The sequence below is a fragment of the Anabas testudineus genome, chromosome 21 (assembly GCF_900324465.2).
Source record: "Anabas testudineus chromosome 21, fAnaTes1.2, whole genome shotgun sequence".
NCBI classification, from domain to species: Eukaryota; Metazoa; Chordata; class Actinopteri; order Anabantiformes; family Anabantidae; genus Anabas; species Anabas testudineus.
This window is the reverse complement of record NC_046629.1, coordinates 15,723,200-15,745,635: the sequence shown is the minus strand read 5'-3', so window position 1 is coordinate 15,745,635 and position 22,436 is coordinate 15,723,200. Positions and strand designations below refer to the sequence as shown.

General features: G+C 41.1%; 1 protein-coding gene across 1 annotated transcript in view; it reads left to right on the top strand.

Annotated features, from left to right (window-relative positions):
- LOC113173518 (E3 ubiquitin-protein ligase SH3RF3) overlaps positions 1 to 21,879 on the top strand; it is a 66,335-nt gene extending 44,456 nt beyond the window's left edge. Inside the window, exons 4-10 of the mRNA XM_026376946.1 lie at positions 3,623 to 3,931; positions 4,781 to 4,896; positions 7,628 to 7,798; positions 10,474 to 10,754; positions 13,825 to 14,150; positions 19,376 to 19,749; positions 19,890 to 21,879. Coding sequence (XP_026232731.1) covers positions 3,623 to 3,931; positions 4,781 to 4,896; positions 7,628 to 7,798; positions 10,474 to 10,754; positions 13,825 to 14,150; positions 19,376 to 19,749; positions 19,890 to 20,058 — 1,746 coding nt within the window. The 3' untranslated portion in view covers positions 20,059 to 21,879. The remainder of the gene's footprint in view (positions 1 to 3,622; positions 3,932 to 4,780; positions 4,897 to 7,627; positions 7,799 to 10,473; positions 10,755 to 13,824; positions 14,151 to 19,375; positions 19,750 to 19,889) is intronic.
- Positions 21,880 to 22,436: the final 557 nt, after the last annotated feature.

The window sequence follows — 22,436 nt, the reverse complement described above, 5'->3', positions numbered from 1 at the left end:
ATGGATTGATTGAGGCTCCACATGATGTTTCCATAGGGTGTCTTCTGTACATTTATCAACTTATCTGTTGAAATGCACAACCGAATGTTTATTTTGAACCCAGAAGTAAAAAAAAAAAAAAAATGCATTAGCTGAAGTGTGTGTAACTCAGTTTTCTTCTTGGTAAAAGGATAAAATGCTGCAACACCCTGAACATTTTACCTCCTTTCATAGTGCCACGCCTGTCATGACTGGAATATAGTTTACTTTAATCCTTGTGCAACTGAAAAAAAAATATCATGCACAATTTGCTCTGGATCACATTTAAGGCTTTTAAGCTGTGGTAAAAAGCCATTGGTGGAAACGGCAAGGATGTGTAAATCCTTCTTTCATGTTGTTGTTAAGGATTCTCTTCACCCTCTGTCACTACAAATGTGTGAACACACTGATTTTCTTGTGACCCTGTGGAAAACAAATGATGAAACCTTCAAAACTGACGGCAGGTTCACTCACACTGGGAAGTACCGCTGTGTATTTGTGTGCATGTTGTGTTTGTCAAGGTAATAAGCCTGTCATAAGGTCAGATCCAGTGCACTGGGTGTATTGTGTATTCATGCATTATGGCTTAGAAAAAATTACTTAAGCAGAGATTAGATAGTATGACTTCTCATTCATCGTGATGCTTTTAAACATATTGCTTTTCATCTGCTACAAAGGGAACTTGTGCTGTTCACATAAAACAACTAGTCCATTCATGTTTTCTTTCTTATTTTGTCATCCTTTAATCATATTGCCCTGTTTCTCTCTAGCCCTACATGGGAGTGGAGTCTTTGTTACCCGCGTATATCCCTGAAATTAGCTGGTTGACAAAACTATTCTCTTAGGAAATGAAGATTAGCCAAATGAGAAAAGTCAGCACAAATGCAAACTGACACACAGGGGTTCCTATTAAATGGAGATGCATCAATAATTTAGACCTCTCCATCACTCTGGCACAGCAGGTGTGTGTGTGCGTGTGGGTGTGGGTACGAGGAAGCTTTTATAGCTGTTGTCACATGTGAATGCAGACAGATGTTGCTAGTATTCGCCTGTCTAAATACATAGATTGGTGATAAGGGTTTGATTGGACATCACCGGTTTGCTAGAAATTATATGGATCATATGTGGAGCAATTGGCAGTTCCTGCATTTGAAGAGGGTACTGCTGTCCATCTCTGAAGCTTGTTAATGGTGTTTCAAATTGATTTAATATTATTTTGTAATTTGGCAATCTATCCAGTGCTAGATTAGTTAGTTTGCCAATAAATGAAGCACCAATCAGTTTGAGAAATAGCCTCATGAAGTGAATCAGATGCAGGTCCATCATCACCATTTTCTCATGTCTCTGTCAACAAACTGAGCTCATTACTGAGCTCAAGAGTAATTCCTAACAGGTATTGTTGTTTTCTTTTTTTTTAGCAGTTACACTGGAGGTATAATAATAATATAATAAACAATAATATTCTGTCAGTTTTATGTTTTTTTTATAAACTCCTACTCATCAATTATGCACCATTGGTTTACTTGAGTGTTTTACAGATGGAAACAGACCAGCAGCATCATAGAAATGATTTAACTAACTTCAGTCATTATTATATATACGTTCATCTATATTGAAGACCTGATAACCTAAGAGTAGATGTACATGACAGCTGGCTTTAAAATGTGTGAAGCTGGCTTGTGTGTCAGGCGGGTGCATACACCCTCAGTGTACACACTCCTGAGTTCATATACACCTGGAGTGACTTTATGTTGTTTTGAATTTGCTGCAGGCTTGACTTTGGGTAGGTGTGCTGAGTGGGTTGTGCAGTGTGTTGTATAAGTTTAGCACTGTTGGAAGATTCGGTGTGGGCTCAGGCGGATGTAGATCAGTGTACTGGAGGTGAGTTTGAGTTTAGTGTGTATGTTTGGGTACAGGTTGTGTCAATTCATGCAAATAGGAGATACATTTTGGAGCATTGTTCAGATTTGTTTTGTCGTTGACAGGTTTGGAAGAAGCTTGGGTCACACATCGTGCCCTGCATCAAGTATGCCTCTGTCTATTTGTCTTTTCTCTTTGTCTCCCCTCATACACCCTGCTGTCTGAGCAGCAGGAGGGACTTGGCACATACCTACCACTGTGTGCATGGGCATGGGTATGCATATATCTTGCTGGCTTACCCTTTTCGCAGTGCAGATTCCAGTTCATCAGCTTAAGTCTCAATATTACCTGGAGAGAGCACTCACCCCCAAAAAGACACAGAGTACAGTTAACACATGACCTTGGAGATTTCCTTCAGCCAAATACACCAAGTGAAGAATTGTCTCTGTCAACAACATCTGTCCTTCTCTCTTCCTTATCTCCTTTACTGCAGCATGGCACCATAGCAGTAGTTAAAGAGAAACTGACACAGCAGTCATTGCAGTGAGTGCGCTTGTGTTTGACTGGCCACTATTGTATTTATGTGGAGGCACCGACTTGAATGTGTAAAAGTTACTTGATTTACTGCAATAAACTGTAGTGTGTTGCCTCCCTGACCTTCAGTGTCTGCGTGTGTGAGTGAGTGAGTGAGTGTGTGTGAGTGTGTGTGTGTGTGTGTGTGTGTGTGTGTGTGTGTGTGTGTGTGTCCTCTGGTGTGTCTCATGAGAGCAAACTGAGTTATATCCACAGCATCAATCTATCATGCTCATTAGCATATGATTTGGCTTTGATTAGCATATCTATTAATATGGAAATGCAACATCACCAACACTGAGCTGAGGCGGGTCAGTCCTTTTCTTCTTCCTACACACACACACACACACACACACACACGTGCAGATAGAGAGAGAGAGAGAGACTTGACTTTTCAGGGGGTGTTCAGGAATTTGAGGTAATACTAAGCAGACACGATTTCGATGTAAATTTGTTGGGTGGCAGAAGCTGATGCTGTCTGTAAACATGACTTCATGTGTACGCTTTATGTTAAAGTTTCATGAGCCACAATATTATAAAAGGGCTATAAGATTACATGAATTAGCAAGAATGTCCATAACGATTGTTAATATTGAGATACAAATACTAAACATTTGGAAACATTCGCTTAACGTGTTAGTTTATGCGTTGTAACGTTCTACGTTACCACGTTTTATAATTACCTGTGAATTGTCTCAACAGCAATATTCTATATGTTAAGACTGTCTTTTCATTAAAAGTGTATCTTATCATGACTTAATTTTGAATTTTACAGTTTGACTAGACAGGTTTGAGACAGAACTGCTCTGTCCTGGTGTTTAAAATGTAAATGAACTAGGAGCTGTAGCAGATTTTTCCAAGAATGAACTGAAATGAATCTAAAAGCGAGGAGCGAGAGAGAATGATCATGACATGCAAAAAGGGATGCTCACCCTTTGGTGGCTTGTTCGAGTGTGTGTTTGACAAAGAGAGGAGTGAGAGCGGGTGCCACACAGAGGGAGCCTCACCAGAACAGCTGTTACAAGTGATGATTGTTATGCTCCTAGTCTAAAAGCTGCCAACAAGAACAAGCACACTTGATCTTTTAATGTACAGTATGTGAACCACTGAGGACTGGGATGTAACACGTGATCTTCTTTTCTCTTTTTCTCTTGTCTTCTCCCATGCTCAGTTAAATGAAACAGCCAAACAGTTAATGGAGATCGACAAGCCAGCGCCAACTAATGTTCCTGGTCCAAGCTCTGAGCCAGCTCCACTGGGCCCCTGCTCCCCTTGCCCCCCCCCTAGCGCCTCTCCGTCCAACGGGAACGGGTCTGGCCATCGAAGAGGTGAAGGAAAGAAAAATGCCAAGAAGCGTCATTCATTTACAGCACTGTCCGTCAGTCAGAGGTCCGCCCAACTGAACAACAGGCACAGTATGGAGATCTCCCACCCAATCCTCATTAGCTCCTCTGACCCCAGAGCTGCTGCACGCATCCAGGTACACAAACAGTAATTATGTAGCAGTAGGGGTATCCGAACCTTTGCTTGAGGAAAAATAGAGATAACTCACTTTTAATCTTTTTTAAATAAAGATTCTGCATTCAAACTTTTACACCACTACTGTGCAGAAGTGATAAAGTACTTGTGTTTTGAAAGGTTGCCCCTTGTGTAATTATAGGTTATTGCTTTGTTATTTTACTTTACGCTTGGTTGTTTAATCCTTAAGAATATGTAACTTATAGGTGCAAGTTTTGGGTGGAAAAATGTAAATATGAATATTGTATAATGAAAACAACTTAAAACTCTAAGTACTGAATAAATATACAGTACTTAATTGCATTATAATCCTAGTATGTTAATAACAATTGAGATCATTATGGTAATAATGGTGCGTTATTATTATTATTATTATTATTATTATGATTAACAACCAGAAAGGTACAGTATATGGGGTGTTATGTGCTGCAGTTTGTGCCGCAGTGCGTAACTGCACACAACTGTCTACAACTACTGATAAACCCATATCACTCAACATCAGTCCACCTTATTTCCCGGTCAGCCTGTAAACACACGCATTAAATATGCACTTACTCTTTGTAAACCAGATTCTCAATCATCCACCTTGACAGTTTAATGTGAGTTACCTCATTCTTCTTTTTGGTAGCTTTCAGCTGGCTACATGCTGCTTTTATATTTATTGCCTCTAGTTGCATTCACACTGGGGTTCAGTGTGTTTTGGCTCCATATGAATAATACCCAGGATGCATACTGAAAAGCTGAAATGGCTGCAGGCTCATGTTGCAAAATGATTTGTTTTAAATGTTTGTACGTCTCCGTTTGTCTTCAGGATGCATCTCCCCCAGGTCCCTCTCCCTCCTCGGCAGGGGTACTGGTGCCACCCAAAGTGGCATCCATAACCTCTGAGCTGCTGGCCCATGCCAAGGTGCAGCTGCCACTCAACATGTGAGTACATGTCAGGGTGCTGTCAGCTCAACCCACCTGTGACCTGAGTTTGTAGTCCCTCCTTCCACCCGCCTGTGCTGTTTTTTTAAACAGAGCGGATGCGTGTTTGAGATACAGGCATGTTTTCAGAACCTTCTTCCTGGCAGTGTTAAAAATATTTCCTCTTTTGTGCCCAGAGATATTGGCCATATTCCACCACCTTTACAACCACATTTACTCCTCCGCTGGTCAAGGATGAAATCCCCCTCAGAAAGGATAAATACAGTCACACACCATTCCCTCAGTTTGTGCGATTCTTGCATCACTGTTTTATAACAAGGCTTTCAACAGTATAGCAACGGTGTACAGTGTACCATACATTTTATTTTACAGCATGTTATGTGCTTCTGTAGAGATGAGCACTGGGAAACACAGTTCATTGCATGCTGTTGTTAGTCTTTTCTATAAAGATTAGGTGGACAGATGCACTATTAGGTATACATAGATTTACCTTATAATCTGTGCAGAATAGGTTGACAAGTTTCAGCTCTTTAACAGCGTTAATAAAATATAGCCTGTATGCAAATTACATGCAAGACAAACACTAGTAAAACAGTAAAAAGGAGCCTGGAAACCAGATTTGACATGCAGTCCATAGAAGCTACTTGAACACATCATAAAGGTTGCAACACAAATCTCAGTTCTTTTTTGCGATTAGATTTTATAATTATCACATTAAAAGTTTCAGAACTGTGCTACTTTTTATCATTTAATTGAATAGATACATTACATAATTCTTTTATTTTAATGAAATTGTGTCTTGGATTAAGACACATGATGGAGAAAAAGGGATAAGAGACATGTGCTAGAAAATTTAAATCAGACAATTCACGTAGGTAATATGGCTTAGTATTGATACACAGTATAAAGAAAGTAATGCTACATAGACCACAGTTGGACACTATTAGTTTCACTAACTGCACTACACACAGGTTGATAATTTCTTAAATGTACATCCAGATGGCTGGTGAGGTGCCACTGCTGAGCAAGACTGTTCTATAATTTACCTTGTAATTAATCTGCGAGCTTTCTGCCAGAAAGATAGGGTTACCTTGAAGGTGAATGTGTATTTCGGATCTCGTACTTCCATCTTTGTGTTGAACAATTTGACTATTAGACATTAAAAATCAGGATATTTTTGTGAACATTTGCTCAGTCTTCACTTCTTCTAAAATTACAATTACTCTCAACCAATCAGGGTCTTCACAAACTCAGAAGACACATTTCTTATCTTAAACAGAATGCACACTGCTTTCCTGACCATTTCTTTTATAGTTACTTATTATAGACACTATTCCATTGGGCTTCCTCTGGGGAACTTTAATGACCATTTTGGCAGAGAACTTGGAATTGACTAGCATTATCTCTCTTTGCCAAGGCTTTTGTTCATCTTCAATAATTGGTGGTGTCCAGCAGGACCCCTGCGAATCAGTTTTGTTATCCAACCCCCATTGGTGAGACAAAAAATGAAAAGAGATGTGACTTTTACTGATATATGGAAGGCAGATGGAACTTTAATGTATACGTGTATTCCTCAAACTAGAATTACTGGAGTCGAGAAAATGGAAGTTACCCTTTAAAACACAAGCCCAGAGTGGGTTCGTCCTACTGGTGAGGTCAGACGTTTCCATCTTAACCTGGCACTGGTACTATTCCTGTTGCCATGGGAAGACGGGAGACAGTCCCCACATCTGTTACCATGGCAACGGGGAGGCAGCACATATAGGGCTTGTTTACTCTGTGGTCTTATCGTCTTCTCACGGAGTCTGGCACTACATACTACGAATGTCTCCCAGCGACAGGACCAGAAACTCATTTATATGTTAATGCAGGAGCGGTACACTATACTCAACACATAAACAGTCGTGCATACAGTAGTTAGATGCTCAATACTACATTTATCAGTGAACCTGTTAGTAGGCTGGTAAGTAAGGTCACATTGATTAGGCACCCATTCACAGCGATAGCTGCAAACGTTTGGGAGAAAAAAAAATCATTCAATCAGCCTGTGATGGTCACATCACTACCCAAAAGAAAATAATTTGAACCATCATTAGGAATTCAAATGAAATCCCATTAAGTCACTTCTTGGGTTGGGAGTCACCCTTTTTCTGATTTTGATAATTTTAGATTTTATGCAGCATATCCTATAAAGGAAACATAGAAAAAAGAAAACAAGAAAACATTGTCCAGTTGGGATCTAAATAAAGAGTGTTGATTGGATCCAACCTATTTAAAGAAGCTGATGCTTAATGTTTTGTTTTGTACTAGTGTGCTTATTTGTTGCTACTATTTGAATAGTCATTTGACCCAACAAATATATTGTAGATGGTCTTTAATAAAAAATAATCAACAGCATGCAGGCTGTTATTTGTTGATCCTCTGCTCTGTTCAGTCAAAGAAAATTAGAAGTGTTAAAAATACTCTTGGCTCAGTGCATACAACCTTATTTTTTTCTTTAGTGGTAAAATAGTGGGAAGATTTGTTATTTAATGGGATTTGAATGTTCATTTATTTGGGTTTTGCATTGCTAATTGCTTGTGTTTGTTTTGTTTGTTGATTTTTCAAAATACATATCATTAAAAAGTCTATTGCTGCACTTGCTGAGCAGTTGTTGAGTCTTTTGTACAAACTTGATTTCTCTTGTTATTTGATTCACCTTAAAACTTTGTCTGATGCATTTATTCCCTAGATATCTGGCTCTATATGCCTACAAGCCCCAGAAGGCTGACGAGCTGGAACTTAGGAAAGGGGAGATGTATCGGGTGACGGAGAAGTGTCAAGATGGATGGTTCAAAGGCACTTCACTGAGAACCGCAGCCTCCGGTGTCTTCCCAGGAAACTATGTCACTCCCGTCTCCAGGTCAGTGAGCTCAGACTCTGGTATGAGAGGGTGGAGGATATTGTGGTGATACAGCTTCCCACGGGACTTTGTCATCCCCATAAGCAGCCAGAAACAGGCAGCGGTGGTGTTACAGGTCTTTAGAGGGTTGCAAACCTTGAAGTACTCTTCTTTGCTCAAGATGAAAAAGTGACAGACTTGCTATAGAGACCACAGTATGAGCACAGGACACATGAGTTGATTCCCTTCAGCCTCATGTCCCTAAATACTTCATGTGAACCCACCAGTGCAACACAATCAGACCAAGGACCCTAATTCTGTCTCCACACAAAAGCAGCGATGGCGCCAACACAGTGGCAATTTGCATTGTAATTTTTCACGTTCATTTCCTGAATCCAACTGAAGCAGAATACAGATCTGGCTGAGCACTGCTATTTAGTTTCTTGTAATAGAATGTAATTGCATGTGATTCTGTGTACTCACAAAACTGCCCAAAAACAGGGAGCAAAGCAAGAAAACCCTATCTGTTCTTTTTTTATTAGGACAAATTTGTCCTTTTTGGGTAATATTTTTTTTGTTTGACTTTAAATACAAACTTAATTACAAAAAAAGATGTGTATCAGCCGCTGATACTGCCTCTGCCTTTCTGTTGAGCTATGTTCAGTGCAGATCATTATCATCATCATCACCGTTACTGTTGGCATCCTGAACACTGTTACGTATAGCTGCTAAAAGAAAATAAAACAGAAAAATGAGTGTGCCGAAGTCATATTTGGCAATTTAATTACCCTCATTATTCCTGTATGCATGAAAACATTTGCAGTGGCTGTTCATCTAATCTGTATTCTGCTCCATTATGCAGTCAAAGAAAAAGGGGAGAGAGGGGAAGAAAATGCAAGCAAGGATCATTTAGAATAACAGAACAACAACAAAAAAAAAGAGGGGGGGGGGGGGGGGAGCCAAGAAAAACAATGAGACGATGAAAAAATAAAGATGCGGTGCTCAGAGAAAAGTGAACTGAAAAGAATATATGAAGCGAAGGAGTCACTGGGAGAGGAGAAGAAAAAGGTAAAGGAGGTACAAATAGGTAGAGGAAGATGGAGAGAAACTGAAATCGAAGAGATTTGAAAGACATAATGACGGGTGACGGAGGAAGAGAAAGCATAAGAAAGAAAGAGAAAAAGGCACAAAGAGATCCAACGGCTGCAAAAACAGCAGGTGTCCCTCTCCACTAGATATGAATGGCTGCTTCACATTTTGCAGTTATGCAATCTTAGAGAAAGAGAGAGAGGGAGAGAGCGGCGGGATGGGCGAGTAATCAAATGAGAGGCAATTTGTTATTTTTGCACAAGCATACTTTCTTCTTCTCCCCCCCTCCCTCACTCCTTACCTCTCCCCCTCCTTTGTCTGCAGTGCAGCTCAGAAAATTTTTCGATATGATAATGAGAGGCTGCCAAAGATGCACGCACACGTGCGTCATTCTTTCATCAGTGTCAAATATGTACATATTGGCCGTGGTATTTATTATCCTGTTTAATACTAACACATGACAGTTTGATCTGTCTCCAAAATAAGAGTTTATGAATGCATTTGGATTGCTGTATTGTTATTCTGGATTCATCTGACATTGTCAGTGTGTAATAATATTATGAAGGCTGCTTCGGAGGCTCTTCCACTCTGGCAGGAAAGCAGTTTGGTGTAAATGATGATTGTCTCCTCTCTTGCAAAAACGCAAGCTGCTCACAGTGTCCAAAGATATGGTCCTTTAGAAACCTATTAAATCCAATGCACACAATATACACCCTCAAAAACTTCAAGTGAAAGAACCGTTTCTGCTAACAGAAAAACAAATGAAGAGAACCATAACTCTATGTGTGACGCTATGTGTCTGAGGAGAAGTCGATGGACAGCCATAAGAGCGTGAATACCGCTGCGTCAATAATGTTCACCTTACCGTGCTGCTATTCAGCACACTGCAAACCAAGATGAGCAGCCTGCAGCTCCATACATGTTGCAGCAGGACACTGGTAATTGTACTGAACCATTGGTCAGATAATGGCACTGAAATCACTCACTTTGACAGGGAATAATAGTACCATTAGCAGCTCCTGCTCTGCTATTACGGAGTAAATTGTGGCTGTTAACATTTTGCACTAAACAGGAATAAAAGTCAACAGTCATGTTAGCAGCTTTGTACAAAGTAAAGCTGAGGCTGATGGGAATGTCACTAGTTTTGCAGGTATTTTAGCGTAAAGCAAAGCACTGGATAAATTGGTCTTCTGATGTGACGGTGGCGCTACTGTAGATGAAAATTGAAGGTTCATCAAAAGATCACCAAAAGAGATTAAAATTCATCCCTACTGCATGTGTGCTGTCATTCTTCCCAGTAGTTCCTGAGACACCGAATCACCAGAGTCAGGAGACAGTCACATATCCATGCATATCTGTTCCAAGTTTCTTGGCAATCCATCTTTTTTCTGTTATTTCCTATCTATTTCAGTCCGAATCAGTGCGGTGGGACAGCAATGACAGACATCAACAGCCGCCAACTCTGAAGCAATACCCTTTCTGTTAACATATGACTTTAGCTGCCAAAAGTAAAAATCTGTGACCCTGAGCTACAGGATGATTATTTGGAAATTTACTGTAAATGACAAGTCAATATCTTCTTCCCCCCCCCCCTTTCTTCTTTGAAGGGCTCCATTTGGAGTGGGTGCTGCTCGGGGCTCGTGTCTTTCCAGTCCAGTAGGTAGTGGAGGAGGGGGAGGTGGATGTAGTCAGGTGGGGAGTAAAATCTCTGACCCTTCATCACCAGGGTCCCCGGGGCCCTCTTCAACACGTCCCTCCACCCCACTTGTAAACTCATCTAACTCTGTCAGTCCTGCCTCCTCGCCGCAAACTGCTGCCGCCCAGCTGAAGAACTGTCTGCGCTCCAGTCAGCATATGGTTAACCAGGCACGCACCTCAATGCAGCTGGGTAAGCAAAAAACAACAGACACACACACACAGTTACAATAGAAATGTACGAGTTTGACTTGTTAAGCATTTGAAAATCGGAACATTGAAACATACAGAAGCTGTTTTCAGTTTCGTACAGTGAGAAACATTCACTTAAAATGAGTTAACGTAATGTCACAGCCTCACCATACCATAAGAGATAAAGTATAAAGTAGGATTTTTACTGTTTATGATCAACGTGACACTTTGGAAAGGTTCAGAAATGGAGGTGCTCATGTGTACGGCAACAACAGCCACATTAAAGTCTCCCAATGTCACAGTAAGTGATATGAGAGGTAAATCTAGATTATCCTACCAGAGGAATGTTCTGTCTGTGGTATTCTTGCAGTTTCATGGTCTGCAGCATTATCTAGTGCACTACCTTGTGGAACCAGCACAGAGGGCAAAAAATAAAAAGAATTATAAGTTGAATATGAGTAAATGTGAGTAAAGTTAACTTTAGTTGCATTAATATTGGCATTGAAGAGCTTACAATCGGCTCGTCTGAGCGCAGGGGTTTGTTTTCATTCAGTCACAAAGGCATTAATAAGGTCCTGCACTTGTGCATTTACATGCACTAAGTTGAGAAAGCTGATTTCTTAAGTGTCATGTAAACGGGAAACCTGGTTACCGTAAACGGGGTAGGGGATTAGGGAAACCTGATTCTTCTGGAGAACTCTGGTTACCCTGCCATGTAAACCTGTAACCGGGTTTCTATTCAGCTTTCTGCAAGAGCGTATGTGCATAACAAAGGCTGCAGACACTCACTACTCTACTACTGAGAAGTGTGGCTGGATGAAAGAAGAGATCATTACACAGTAATGTGTGACGTGATCTTGTTTTTAGCTCAAACTGAACCTAACACAAAGCTCCTCGTTACGTTTGCACTGTAAATGACTCAGGGTCACCAGTAACCTGGTTACCATGTAGTCCTTGTAAATGCACTGATTAACATGGACACAGTTGGTGTTCCACTTCATCCCTAAGGTGTTGAATGGGTTTGAGGTCAAGGCTCTCAAGTCCCTGTACACCAGATTGTGAAAACTGGGTCTTTATGGACCTCACTTCATTCAGGCAGGCCTGTTTTGAATTGCAGTTCACATATAGCTATTTTCTAGGCTTCAGTTTTCTGTCACAGGGCTTAAAACAGACACGCAGACGTACACTGTACTGTAAAACTGCTCGCATACTCAAAACCCGCACAGAATAGGAGAAAACATAAAAAACTGTTTACAGAAAAACCCAGACAGCTGGGGGATTGTTGTTGTGAGGTGACAGCGGTGACTGCGTCATGTTGTGAATACTGAAAAAATATGTTGTTGGGTAAAATGCAGTGTTGCCCGCATGCATGTTCTTTTCTACAGCATTCTGTATATAGGAGGTTGGCTACGCTGTATTATCCACACAGAATACAAAATGTTTCCTGCCAGTGTTCCACTGTTCAGTCACGCAACAGGTAGTGATAGTAATTAATCCTATTCTGGCTTATAGCCTTTTTGAGAATGGACGCAGATCCCTGTGATGCTGTTGTTTGAAGCAAACATAATGTAGCCTGCCACAGTCTTACTTTCCTCTGTACTTGTTATGAACCCACATAATCAAAAACATCACGTCACTCAGTCACAGAGTAGAATAATTAGGCACAATTGCTGTTACAGCATGCACTCGAACATATTCTGTGTGCACACAACACAAAGACATTGCTAAGTGCTCTGATCATGCAGTGGTACTGTTTGTGCCATGAGAACATTCACACACACCCAATCAACACACACACACACACACACCTGTGTCTTTACAAGGTCTAGATCATATCAGCCTTGCTCTGCACTCAGAGTCTATTCATCTCTCCAACACCCCTTTCTCTCTTTCTCTTTGTGTCTTTTGGTGAAGGTTCCTTTTGGCTAGGTGAAGAGTACACATTGTGGGAAGACTGCCAACACACACACACACACACACACACACACACACACACACACACACACATACAGACGTGCGCTCCCACATACAGACATACGCACAAGTGAACACACAGGCTCACAAACACACAGCTGAATGACATCACTGTGCTTTTTGTTTTATGGAGGCGTAATGACAGAGCTTCATGCTTCTCCCTCTCCGCCTCTTTCCTTTTTTCACTGTTTCTCCCTCTCTCTCTCTCCCTCTCTCTCTCTCTCCCCCTCTCTCTCCCTCTCTCCCTCTCTCTACACTCACACATAAACATACACATACACACATCTGGTCCCTATTACAAAATAAAGTATGTGCACAGTTCTGGCATTTACTGGTTTTATCACATGACCTGTGCGCCTCGCTATGGATTTCTGCCTGAGTACTGCAGTGTAGAAAAGCAGGTGGCTAGCAACCATGTGTGTATGTGCGTGTGTGTGTGTATGTGTGTGTGTGCACATGCCTGTATGCTTATGACTGTGTTGTTTTTGTGTGCTGTATTCTCCTGAGCACAAAATGTACTCATACAAATGAAAGACTGAAAAAAAAGTGTTCCAACCATCTCAGCCAGTTTTTATTTCTACAAGGGTTTACTTCAGAGTTGAGGTCTCAAGTTAAACTTAAGATTACTTGTAGCATGTTTCCATGCATTTGCCAAATGTCCTGGCTGGCTCAGAGATGAAAAAATAGCTTTTGTATATTTCTGTAAAACTGCATCTCATGGAAATACTAACTGATGTCAATTCATATCATCGAGAGGAAAAGACACATTATCAGCTTTGACCACATTAACAATGAAATTGAAAAAAATGAAAAACTAAAAGATCACTTCTTATTGTACTTACAAGGTAAGTGATGGAACAACAAAACAGAAAATATGCAATAAAACTCTGGAGGGTGCTCAGTCTAACTTAGATGACTGAAACCTCAGATAAACTTCAGAGTTGTTGGGTTTTGTTGCACAGAAAGTTGACTTTGTTGAGGAATGACTACAGCAAGCAAAACCTGTTTCAATGTACAAATGGACTCTGGACTGTTCATGGAGACAATTTGACATATTTTTCTGGCTTAACCCACAATTGCATTTGTGTCTGTTTTAGTTCACAGTCCTCCTGCTGGAAGTCCAGAGCGCCCCACGGTGGCCATCTCTCCAGTGCGTTCTCAGAGCTCCTCACCGTCACGCTGCCCCAGCCAGTCGGGTCGTCCTCTCTCCATGGTGTCTCCAGGTCCCAGCTTGGGACCCTCACCCCTGTCTTCCCCCGCCTCCCGACCCCTCCTCCCTCTCTCATCCCCTCTCTCATGTCTCACACCTCCTAACGTGTCAGCAGTGCTCCTCAACGGCGAGACAGCCGGTCCACTGCAGCCGCCATCGCCGGGTCCCTCCCACGTTTCCACTCAGGGCGCCCTTGCACCCAAAGCAGAGAAGGTGAGCCACTGATCCTGCTCCTGTTTTATCCTGATGAATAATTATAAAAACACATTTGATATGAGAGTGAAATGCCATTGGTTTGCAAAAAGAGGTGGTATTTCACAGTCTACTGTGAAAAAACATTAGGCTCAAATAACCAGAATTCTTTACATGCAAATTATTCAGTGTGTTAAATGAGATCACCTGGAAACTTTTCTTTAATGCAGTAACTAATCCTGTTTTTCAAGAGTTATCAAGAGTTAAATGTCCAAGCTAATGTCTTTATATTACCCAACTGATCAAAACTCCCATAAACAACCATAAATACTGATTTACTACCACACTGACCAAAGCAGATTCTCACAATTGTGAAGCTAAAACAATGGATCATTTGTTGGAAATGCTTAAAATTATAGAAATGATAAATTCATTATGTTGCAGATTAATTAATTGTCAGTGGAGTGCTCAACTACTTCTTTAAGCTCTGGGTCTGACCATTACATTTATATTTATTTATCTGTCACATAAATTCATCCGAAGTAAATTAAATAACAAAAAAACACAATGAGCAACTTGGGGTTCAGTGTCTTGCATAAATGAAGGGAAATAACGTACACGGTTAGACACCTTCTTTCTTTGATTCCTGAAGTTTTACTCATCCTGTGAATACAACTCATCTTAAGTATTTTACTAAAACATTGTGTCAGGTGAAAAACAAGGTAATTTGCTCCTCAGACATTACCCAGTAGCGGATGTGAAATATGTAGCATTGGTGTCTGTCTGAATGCGTCTATGTGATGTGTCAGTCGTCCTCTCCTACCTCACCATGTGTCATTCATCCAGGGGAGCTGGCACAAATGCTGAATGCCATCCCATATGTTGTAAGATCTGTGGATGTTGGATCGGGCTGCCCTGACAGTGAAGGATGGCCGAGAAACCTCACATCTGTCTGAGCTCCATTTGTTTCACTGTTGGCTCCACTGTCTGGGACAGCTAATCTAACTACACGGCTAGCTGACAAACAGCTCATTGAATATGGAACAGCCGGCGACGGCCTTGTTTACATCGTGTCACTCAACGATGGCTTGACCTCGTATTTTTTAGAGGCTGAATTCAGGATTATTACTGACATACTGGATTTATCCCATAGAAGTGACAAACTAGTTAAAGTATCAGTTCCCGTAAAAGGTCATTTAGGCAGTTGATGCCACCCTTTCATACCATTCTGGTATTTACTTATACTCTGATCATAGTATAAGTAGGTGCAAAATAGGATTTAGTTCATTTTTTGTCAAATGTCTGTGCCTGTATCTATCATTGCTATCTGTCTTAGTTATATATAAAAACAACCTGCCTTACCCAAATGACCCACTGCTCCACTCAAAATATCTGTAGGTGTAGCATCCAATATTGATCTAAATGCTATAAATGCATCCTGTTATATTCATGCCTGGACAAAAATACAAATCTAAAGGAAAATCACTATTTTTTTGTTTTGTTTTTTGGCAGAGTAGACTACTGACTAGTGGGACAAATAATAACGAATTGCCATCATATCTTGAACAAATGTTCAGTCTAACCCTGGTTCACACACCCTGCCTTTGTTGCTTTGAGCTTCGACAGAGCAGAAACATCAGGTCTGAAGTCTGGATGGCAATGAAGCTGCACAGAGTCGGCCTTTGTTACGGAGGAAGCAATGATGCAGCTATGATAAGTGTCTGGCAGACACAGGATAATCTCTGTTCGACACAGTCGCACTGTCTAGAGCGCAGCCGGTTTTACAGACACATATTACATTGAACATTGAGTTGTGTTTGTACACCAGTTCCAAGAAGCCTCCGAATGCAGGGAAACTGCCAACCGAATGTCTGTCTGAACTGCTTGCAAAGAAAGTCTCAGACTCTCTTGGAAAATGCTAAAGACCTTGAGCTTAGATCATGTGTGCTTTCCATTCCATCTTTACTCACTGGGTTTTCTTGCTACTGTGCATTTTTACATACTGATGAGTTAAAATCTTCTTTCCCTTCAGTGGTGACAAATAAAGTAAATATTTAAGTTTAAATTTAATCTTATGTCTCCAACAAAAGAAGCTCTTTGTCTTAAACCACCAAACTGACAGTACCCTAAGCAAAATTTGGTGTTCCACCTGCATGTTCCTTTTGATTATGATAATTTATCATTAGAGCATTTGAAAATTGTTGAGTGTGGGCGAGTGAAAGATAAAGTAATTACCTTCATGAGTGGACTGAAACTGGCATCTGGAGGGTTACTCTTATCCCTGAGCAATCTTTACACCTCCGCGTCTACTTTGAAAGGTGAAGTTCAAAAGGTTCCCTATTCACGCAGTTCAGCATTGACAATTAATTTTTTTGCCTAGATGCAAAGTTAGTTTATGTGTGTTTGTCCGTGCAATTCCATACATTTGAAATAATAAACTTTGTTTATACGTAAACACACAAGCATCTATGCAGAAGGAGTTGGAATGAATGAATTGTGATCGTCTGCTGCTATCTGGTGGTTTGTTGTGGAACAACAGCAGCAGTGTGACTCACTCATGCTACCACACACACACACACACACACACACACACTCATACACACACAGGCGAGCGCAATCATCTCAGGATGCAGATTAAGACTTTAAGCCTGTAGATGAAAGAAGAGAGGGAGTGATTATTTACTTTTCTCTGCCTCTCTCGAGCTCTCCTCCCTTCATCTCTGTTCTCTCTGTCCTTGCTTCTTTCTCTCTTCCCTCTCTTTCCATCCTTTCTTTTTCTCACTTTCAATGTTTTCCCCTCTGCCTCTTTCTCTCGCTAAGCCCCTCTCCCACTGCTCTTTTCACTCTCTGTTCCCCTGTTTTATCTGTTTCTCCTCACTCCTGTTTTCATCTCCATCTTGTCCTCCCTCACACAAATTAATTAAAATTCAGAAAAGCTTTATTTGAACAACACGAAGGACATTTTACCTGTGGATGTTTCAGTACTTTCACACTTGTGGCAACTGCGTAATCTTTTGCTCTCATAGTTTTAAGAAAAGGGATTAAGGGTTCATAATAAAAAATAATTAATTCAAGCATCATGTGAAAAATGTAGGGGGTGCATATCTGTAAAGCACTGGTACATGTGGTGTAGAGGAGGAATATCATTTGTTTTCTCTGGTGGGTGTGCTGAGTCAAAGTGTTTATATAACCTCCCTGACTGCTCTGGAAGTTTTTTTTCTCATCAATCCACATCTGTGCTAAGACATGATGTTGGTTATTAATTAGTTATTTGACGTTAAACTGACCAATTGAAGTTTTTGATCAGCCAGTTCAGATGCAATTAGTTGTTTTTTGGAGATCAGTTTTCCTGAGGTCTGGGTTTTTCTCAGACAGATCAGAGATTCCTATAATCATATTCCATGTTTGCTGTCTACTTCTGCTTTTTATAGTGGTCTTGAAGCACCGGCTAATTTATCTTAAAGCCTTGTTTAGTAGTCAACGGTATTACAGAGTCATCTGCAGATGTATCACAGGGGCTAATGGGCAGTAGAAAAATACATGATGGCATGAGATGCAGATATACAAAGTATTATTACAGAATAACATTGCATGCAGATGCAACATTTAAAAGATACAATAGTGTTGTGTAATGTGTTTATAAGTCATGATCATCACAAACTAATGAGGATGGATAATGAGGACTGACTGAATCCTACCCCTTCACTCTGAAAAGCATGTTCGTTGCTTTAGCCAAATGTTTAGGACTGCTGTCCTGCTGAATGATGACATGTTGTACATCGAGTTTGGATGCGACTGGCTGAATCTGCGCACACAGAATGCTTCTGTGTACTTTGGTGAAATCATCAATGAATGTGCCAGTTCCACTGGCAGCTGTACAGTGATGTGTCAGCTATGATCGAGTACAGTAAAACACTTGAGATTCTTTCCATACTGCCGCTGGGAAACATTGGTCATATTTGTCACATTTGCTGTTGTCTAAGTGCCATTAAGTTCTGCAGTTCAGCTTTAAATCATCTACTGTTTCATCAAGTCATTCGGAAGCAAATAGTTTTGAGTATTGAATCCTAAGAGTTATAATAAGGCTTAAAGCAGGCTTATAAGGTCCATAGGTGACTCCTTCTCTTTATGTTCAACTTGTTGTCCTCTACTCTGCTGTTTTTTAATTTTATTTTAACTATTATTTAAAAAAACATTGGAAAACTGCTCTTCTCTCTGCTGCACTCCTATCCAGATTTCAATACAATATCCACAAATTCTGTTTAATTTTTCCAACTCTCAACACAATCTTATGTATTCTGACTATTTTTTTTACAGTTGCAACTGTGCCATGACATGTCCATCACAGCAGTGCAAAAATAGTGTTAATAGAAATTGGTTGTAAAAAACATTCTGAAGATCGATCCATCAGCTGTTGTTTAAAAGAAACAGATGGCTGAGGTGGAGACAGAGCTCATATGACACCTGCATGCATCACCAAAAAAAATAAATAAAAAAAAAGAATCCCGTTCAGGCATGCTTGGTAACAGATTGGTTTAAGCTGTCGTGATTAAAAGTATAATATCATAATAGGCAGTATAAGAAAAAAAGCCGTACTGTCCTCATGGTATCGTACAGAGATGTCTGAATGCACAGTAGCCAAGCATGAATCTGCCTGTATGTGTGCCATTTTCAAATGATTTCACTATAGTTTGGTGCAGCAGCAGCTCAGTTTGTAGAGCAGAAATCTATGAAATCCAGGATCAGTCAACTCCCAAATCCTCCTGGCCACATGTCAAGGTGTTCTTGGGCAACTGAGACCCACTGAAACCCAATTGTATCATCATCACCTACTGTAGCTGTACTGCAGCTATCCAGCAGAAAATTCTACCTATTTAAAATACACTTTGCAACTGAGCACTGGTACTGTTACTCTGTATACACACATGCACGTGTGTGTGTGTGTGTGCCCACAAACATGTTAAGTGTTAGTACAGAGCGTAGGGACTGGAAACAGGAGGACGCAGCAAAACTATATTAGTTCACCTACAAGTGTATCTGGAGCTCACTAACATTTGGTGATCTTGTTTCTTTGATCCATACACAGAGCAAAATATAAAAACAACAACTTGTGATGTAAAATGAAAATATTGACAGCATGTAACTTCTGCTGAAACTATAGTCTCTTTCTCTATCAGTGCGTTTACTATCTTGTTCCTCCATCCCTTTGTGCTTCCATCCTCTCCTACTTCTATCTCCATTTTTAGAAGGAGAGAAAAGCAGGAGGTTTGCTAAAGCTTCTGTCAGGAGCCGCAGCCAAGAAGAAACCTCGCTCACCCCCGTCGTCCCCGCCCACCCATGACCCCTCAATGCCTGGTCAAGGTGCCGTGGCCACAGACCCCACCCACCATCCTCACTATCATCACCACCACGCCCGCTCAGGTTCTTGTCCAATGGCGTCGCAGGGGCGAGCAGGTTCCTGTCCAATCGAGAGTGAGATGGCCGGAGCGATGGGGCTGGAGCCTCTGCACAGGAAATCCGGTTCACTGGACACCAACTTCCCAATGTCGCCCCCGGCAACACGCTCCGGCAACCCTCTGATGGTCCTCCGGCCTGAACCCAAACCCCTGTCCAGAGAAAGGTGGACACACACACACACACACACAAAAACAAAACTAAAATACATTTGTTTGTTTTTTTTTTTTTTTGATTATTCCAGCTTGTGATGTTCCTCACGCCACTCACTCCTATGTGTGTTGTCACTGTCTCGGTGTGTGGCAGGTATCGTGTGGTGGTTCCCTACCCGCCCCAGAGTGAGGCAGAGATTGAGTTGCGGGAAGGAGATGTGGTGTTCGTCCACAAGAAGAGAGAGGATGGCTGGTACAAAGGCACCCTGCAGAGGACAGGCCAGACTGGCCTCTTTCCGGGCAGCTTCGTCGAGAGCTTCTGAACTGGACAAAAGTGGACAAAAGATCACACACTGTTCCTATTTCTGATTCACAGAGCACACATACAAGCTATGAGCTCATTCAGCAACAGTCACACACAAAAGGTTGGACCCATATTGGTTTCCCAGAATTACACTTTTATGAATTAAAAATGTGTAATGACCTGCAAAAAGCCCTGTTTAAACCTGCCTTAAAAAGTTACTCTGTTTTTTAAATGAAGACCTTTTAGGGTCACGTTATAGTCTAAATGCATTTTGTAGTTTTTCCCCAAAAAACATCTGTGAAAACATAATTAATGCCAGAAAATCACCATCACTAATGGTGGTGGTCAGATACAAATCTGTATCGGTCCAAATACACACTCACACACACACACACACACACACACACACACACAGGAAAGCCAGTCCTGGCTTCAACCAGCCGAGCCACACAGGAAGTGGGGCAGCTTTTCCCGCCGTTCACCGCGGGACAGCATTGGGTCCTAGGGGTCCGATTCCAAGTCGTTTTCTGGACCCATGGTGTTGACTACTGAAGACACACTAGACTCGAAAGAGCACAGAAAGGCAAAAACCCTGCCTCCCAGTTCTCCTCCCTGGCATCATCCACCAGCAAACACTAGCACAAAAAGCATTAGCTCTGCTTTCCGCTGAGACCTCAGAACTTGACTTCGGGTGCTGTCTTCGTTTGAAAAGTGACAAATTACCGCCAGGTGAGCCTACTTCTCCAGGATCATTGTAAGCACATCTCCATGTCTAGTTCGTGACAACAAGCACATGTGTTTCTTTTTAACCCAGTATACTGTATGTTAATAACAATGCATGTAGCATTATTATGGTTTTCAGATGTTGAAATAGATGTTTGTGTTGTCCCAAACTAGCCATGGTGTGATGACCTGTAACCGATTTTTAATTTTTTAAAAATTGGTGCAAAAGGTCAAATCTGAATTAGGTGATTTGTTTTTCCTATTTATATATCTTACATACATTTCTACATCAATTTCTACGTACTTTGGTCCCTCATAAGCTGGCTCGCTGAATGTAGAAAGAAACGGAAAGTTATGCCAAAACTCTTTCTAGAACTGATATTTGCTATTCAGTGGAGGATTGGAGCGACAGAGAATGCACTTGGTTACATCTGATCTAATCTGCCAATACGTCTACATACACAGTATTTTATACACTCCATTGTTATTCATTCGACAAAAGGGATTTCCATTGCTACTTGTCACATTATTGTATTTTTAAAATGTGCTTCTTTCCAAAGTGGCACAAACTTTTTTGGGGGGGGGGTAGCACAAAGTTATAACAGTGGTCCCAGAAGACAGAAACAGTATTCCTCTTCCTCAGCCTTTTCTTGAGGTACTGTTCAGAGTTTTCGGTCTGACTGCAGCAATATTGTGAAACCAAACGTGTGCAGACTTGATGCTCGTGGAAGAATGCTCGGTTGAGGGGTTACCGTCTTTTTCATCACACAACTGCCAACCTTTGACAACAACTTTTCCTCTAATCTCGTCGACCTTTATCAAGTATTTTTCTACTGCTTCAGTGAGTGTATAGTCAATCTGCTTTGTAAATTTCTATGTCTTGAGTGTGGAGTCAGGCTTTTCTAGTTTACATCCAGCCGCAGCCGTTTTCCTTTTACCCTCGATTCTAGAGATAGAAGCACAGCAACACTCAGAGCTTCTCAGAGCTAGTGCATGTCGGAGAGTGACAGCAGGATGTTAATACTAGCCATGTATCAATGTGAGTTACAGTAGAGGAGTGGCTGTCTCCAACTGGGCCAGAATGAAGCACAAACAGCTAATGGTTACATACACACAGGTGAGGCTCACTCAGCAAGTGTGTGTCGCTGACTCTGTGGACAAACAAAAGCTTTTATAAATTGTGGTAAGTTATTATTCCCATATAATGTGACTGCAGAATAAACTCCCAGAGACCTTCAAAATAAATCTCTCCAGATGACCTTGCAGAATACAAGCACAGGCCCGAAGCGACCTTACAGACGATGATAAGAATCAAACAACGCATTTTTAAATCGGTATCATCCCTCATTGGACTGGATATTTTGGTGCAAATGTTCCTTTTTCCAAATGTTTAAATGTTCGACTTGAATCTTGAAGCGGGGGGGGGGGTGACCTGTCACGGTGTCACCATCGAGGAGGCAAAGCACAACTTGTATTTGTTTGTTTTCCCACTGTTTGATTGTTGGCAAGGAACAGAAAATAACCCACAACCTCTTAAACTGTGAAGAAACGTGAACATGGAAGGGAGATAAACTTAACCAAGTGGAAACACACACACACACATACACACACACACACACACACACACTGTCTGTAATCATTTTCTGGCGACTGGCAGTGCACTGTGGGTAATCC